At 37.1% G+C, this 5,339-nt stretch overlaps 1 protein-coding gene across 1 annotated transcript; it reads left to right on the top strand.

Moving 5' to 3' along the window:
• Positions 1-289: 289 nt before the first annotated feature.
• Positions 290-2,846, top strand: LOC108785730 (protocadherin gamma-B2-like). Its single transcript, XM_018554862.1, has one exon. It carries the CDS (start codon positions 387-389, stop codon positions 2,844-2,846), a length of 2,460 nt encoding a protein of 819 aa, XP_018410364.1. The 5' UTR covers positions 290-386.
• The last annotated feature ends 2,493 nt before the right edge of the window (positions 2,847-5,339 follow it).

Raw genomic sequence — 5,339 nt, 5'->3', positions numbered from 1 at the left:
TATATATATATATATATATTCTGTTCAAACTGAACAGAAAATGTACTGTACAAATACTGTCATATGTGCTTGCATTTTTCTTTGCAAACGTTCATGTGTTTTTCCCCTTAGTAAGTATTTTTGAGTTTCTTGATTTAGTTTGTTTTCTAAACCTGCAATTCCATATAAAGACTCTGAGCGCCACTGTTGCACTGCAAAGGTTTTATTGCATCTAAAATTTCAACAGCTCTGAATTCTTAGTGCAGTTTCACAGAACAGGACTGCAGTGTATCATAGCATACCTGATTACTCAGTGTTCTTCTCTATATTGGATAAATCTAATGGAAGTGTAAGTGAATTTACACTTGGATACATGAATGGAAACAAGTAAACCAACAAAATAAATCATGCAGTGCAATGGAGGAAGAAAGACAATGACAACGCAGGTACTATATTTTCTTATTTATTTTACCTTTGAGTATATTTCTGCTCAGCTCCACTACTCAGTACCTGAAGAATTGAAGAAAGGATCTGCTATAGGAAATATAGCAAAAGATCTAGGGTTACATGCAAAGGAATTATCCCTCAGAAATTTCCATATTGTCTCAAGAGGCAAAACACAGTATTTTGAAGTCAATCCAGAAACTGGAGAGTTGCATGTTACAGATAGAATTGACAGAGAAGGGCTTTGTGGAACAAAACAGAACTGTTTTATAAGCTTTGAAGCCGTAATTGAAAATCCTTTACATTTGTATACAGTAAAAGTGGAAATTCAGGATGTAAATGACAATGCACCAAGTTTCTCTAAAGATATTTTTGACATAGTGATCAGTGAATCATCTTTACCCGGAGTACACCTTGCTTTGGAGCATGCACAAGATCCAGATATCGGTACTAATTCTGTGCACAGATATACAATTGAAGACAACATGTTTTTCTCACTTGGAGAAATTACTGCCTCTGATGGAATTAAACATCCAGAACTCATTTTAGAGAAGTCTTTGGATAGAGAAAAACAAAACTTTTATAGATTAACTTTAATTGCTTTTGATGGAGGTCAGCCTTCTAAAACAGGCACTGCTCACATTAATGTCAAAGTTCTTGATGTAAATGATAACTATCCAAAATTTGATAAACCTGTTTACGAGGTTTATTTGAATGAAAATGTCCCCATAGGTTTCATTGTTCAACAGCTAAATGCAACTGATAGTGATGAAGGGTCCAATGCGCATATTACATATTCATTCACCAATATTCCAGAAAATGCACGTGACACTTTTATTATAGATCCACAAAATGGAAGCATAAAAATAACAAAGGATATTGACTTTGAAGTAACAGAAGAATTTAAGATGACAGTGGAAGCTAAAGATAGTGGTGGACTTGCAGCTCAATGTAAGATATCTATTCACATTATTGATATTAATGACAATGCTCCTGAAATAACTATTACATCTGTCTCAACTACAGTTCCAGAGAACTCTCCACCAGATACAATTATAGCATTAATTAATGTTCAAGACTTAGACAGTGGTGAAAATGGAGAGGTTGTCTGTGAAATCTCTGACACTTTACCCTTTAAATTAATATTATCATCTGCAAATTACTACAAACTTGTAACATCACAAAGTATCGATAGAGAAAGAATGTCTCATTATAACATAACAATTAAAGCTCTGGATAAGGGGTCTCCTCAATTATCCACCAACATAACCTTCCAACTAGGTATCTCTGATGTGAATGATAATATGCCTATATTTGATCAAACAAATTATATAGTGTATGTTCAGGAAAATAACCCACAAGGAACTTCAATATATAGAATTCATGCTTCAGATTATGATATTAATCAGAATGCTAAAATTAGTTATTCCATTCTGAGTAATAACATCGATAATATTCCAGTGTCTTCATATGTTTCAATTAACTCAGTGACTGGGGTTCTTTATGGCCAGAGATCTTTTGACTATGAACAGTTGCGGGAATTCCAGTTCCAAGTAATGGCTAAAGACAGTGGATTACCTTCTCTTAGCAGTAATGTCACAGTGAAGATTTGTATCATTGATAGAAATGATAATGCTCCCAAGATTCTCTACCCATCACAAGACACCGAGGAATCATTATTTGAGTTTATCCCTCATTCTGCTGAGAAAGGTTTTCTAGTGACCAAAGTGATTGCAGTGGATAATGACTCTGGACACAATGCTTGGCTCTCGTATCACTTTCTACAGAATCCTGATCCATCCTTATTTATCATAAGTCAACAGACGGGGGAAATCAAAATAGGAAGAGATCTTAAAGACATGGATTCTTTAAGCCAAAAGATTGTGGTTTTGGTGAAAGACAATGGACAACCTTCTTTGTCATCCACAGTTACGCTGAGCTTAGTCGTTGCAGAAAGTTTTCAACAAGTGATACCAGAAATAAGACGACACCCTAGTAGTATAGAAATGTCTTCAAATACGACCTTCTACTTAATAGTTTCCATAGGTCTCATCTCCTTTCTATTTTTGGTAACAGTGATTCTAACAGTTCTTTTTAAGTGCAAAAAATCTAGCACTCCAACATCTTTTGGAACCTACAGCAGAAATGTATACCCTCAGTTTACCCTGGGATGTCCCTCTGAGATCAGTGATGCAAGTTTACCTTTTCCATTCTCATATGATGTGTGTGTGACTCTTGACTCAAAGCAGAATGAAATTGCGTATCTAAAACCACTACAGAATGTTCCCACAGACAACCTCATTGACACTGGCGATTCAGCTACCACAATTGAACTTCCAAAAGCAAGTTCGCAGCTAGTTCATCTTACACAGGTAAGAATTAAATACCAATATTTTGGGCACAAGAAGAAAAAAAACATGTAGTGGGGCCATCCATGTTGCAAGGGTTGAAAACTCTTTGGGGGTGATTTACTAACCTAAACACACACACACACCAGGTGTGTGTGATTTTCACACAGCAAAACGTATTTATCAACCAAAAAGTCTCTAAAAGCATATTTCCACTAATGCCATATATGGAAAAATCATGCACATGATGCATATATAATGCTGCTTCACAGTTTAGACAAAAATGGTTAGCTCATGCATTTACATTCCTTGCATTCATCAACGCAAGCAACACAACATAGAGCTAATTTACCCAACATCACCTTGGAATTCATTCAGGGCTTTGCACAACACACCTGCTGGGTGTGTACACATTACAAAGGTGTTTAGATTCCACCCATAGATCATGCTGGGAGGGAACACACTGCAGAGGTGTATACACGTTCGTGGTGTGTTTATAAGGTTAGTAAATCAACCCCTTTATGTTTAGTTGGAGATGAAGAGACAGTATTACTTACCCAAATCCATGCTCCAGCACTCCCCTCTTCCGTGCTCCAGCACTCCCCATTTCTGAGCTCACATGAGCTCCTGCTCTCTGTTTTGATTCAAATACCACTCTTTATAGCAGTCTATTGGGTCCAAGGGGTTACCATGAAATAATGTTGCTTAGCTGGACTGGGAAAAGCACAGAGTGTGTTTTAAATAATGGGATTGCCTTTTATTTCTAGTATTGTATCAGTAACAGAAGATATAATATCTCTCAATAAATAGCATGTGTTAAATTTGTATAGAGTTCAGATTTTAGGTGCATATTGTTTGTTGCATTTTGTTTGTTTCAGTGTATGTGTGTGCAAAATGCCTCGTATAAAAATAGAAATTTGCAGATGTCAAACGACCCTACCCTCATGCCTAACTCGATCTTGTGCTACACAAAGAGCAGTGCCAATTGCTATGGTAATTGATTATGTTTTGAGATTTCAGCAGTACTGTTTTTGGAGCAAGACTCCTCACACATGTATAATAAACTTGGGATCATAAAGTTGTCTCAAAACTGATAAAAGCTAAACTTCTGGTTTCCAAGTTTACTTTAACATGTATCCCTTCTTGACAATGACAAATTCATTTAAGCCCTCACAGGTTCACATAATATATATTTAAAAATTAACATTTTGGTTTGATTTACTAAAGGAGGAGAGGCTGAACGTTCACTTTGGAAAAGTGCTTACTAACCAAGCAGAGCAGCTGCCAGTATTATACAGCTGGAGGGTGGCAGGGTTTTAAAAGTAAATCAAAAATTCAAGATCTCCCCCACAACCCTATTGAACTCCCAATAGCCCGCCATCACCCACTTAACTAAAGGCGGCTTGATGTATTGTCACAGCAGATTAGGTTTGCCACTACCATGGGTTTGAGGGGAATTTTGCAGGTTCGAGATTCGTAGTCCCAGAGAATTTATGCAGATTATCTCAGTGGAATGTTTTATAAATCAAAATGTAAAGGGTGTCCTTTGAAGTAGTGTTGATTGGTGTTGAGCAGTGAGAGCGCTGGCTATTTGGTTACATTGGGAGCTGTCTTCCTTATATTTGTGTTTGTGTGGATGGTGGATCACTGTCAAGATTGGGTCAGATAATAAGATTTTATATGAGAGTAGTTTTTTGTTTATGAATAAATGGTTTTAAAATGGGACTACACCATGTGTCTTCATCTTCTTTTTTTGAGCATGGTATTACCAGAGGAGCAAAGAGATATCTTCCACTGGTGAAGTGGACGATTGTACCTACAATGTGTGGGAAGGCATGAGTGGCAATACTAAATATATATTTTGGTTGTGGTCCACATTAGATGGTGAGCAGAACTAAGTGTGGATACAGGAGCACGGCTTTGCACTGAAAGTTCGTTCAATGATCACTTGGATGTGTGTAGTAAAGAACTAAAACAAATGGCAAACGCACTCATTAATTTGTCACCAGCAATTTGTGCTGTAGTATGGTATATATTTTTAAACCACTGTTTTGTACACTATCATTATATAGATTTTTTTGGGTGTATTTTCACATTTAAGTGTCAGCAGCTAGGTAATTTTTCACATTAAATTAGCACAGAATCCTATAACAACAATGTCCTTTGAAGTAGCCCAGCAGGATTAGAAGGGATAATAATGAGGTTTTTGGATACGCCATTACCCTCACTCAGCAGAGCCAGTCTAGGCAATCATCAGTAGACATGTGCACTGGCAAAAAATGTGTTTAGTTTCGTTTCGTTTTGATTCAGATTTTCGATTTCGATTCAGAACGAAACAAATCACACATGTCTAATCATCAGCACTTAAATCCATCCATTCATAAAGTCAAGACAAAGGGGTCTATTCACGAAGCTGCCGAGGGCAGCCGAGGGAATGACCGATCTGAAGTGAAGTAAGCCGAACTATGTTCGGCTATTCACTTCAGTCTGGGAAGGCTGATTTACAGCATGTTCGGCCAACCCGAAGTGCAGAAGGAGTTCGACTCAGCCGATCCAACATCTGGATCG

Source organism: Nanorana parkeri, unplaced genomic scaffold (genome assembly GCF_000935625.1).
Source record: "Nanorana parkeri isolate BGI_ZX_2015 unplaced genomic scaffold, ASM93562v1 scaffold176, whole genome shotgun sequence".
In the NCBI taxonomy this organism is placed as follows: domain Eukaryota; kingdom Metazoa; phylum Chordata; class Amphibia; order Anura; family Dicroglossidae; genus Nanorana; species Nanorana parkeri.
The sequence above is the reverse complement of the archived record's forward strand: the minus strand, read 5'-3'. Positions and strand labels throughout refer to the sequence as shown.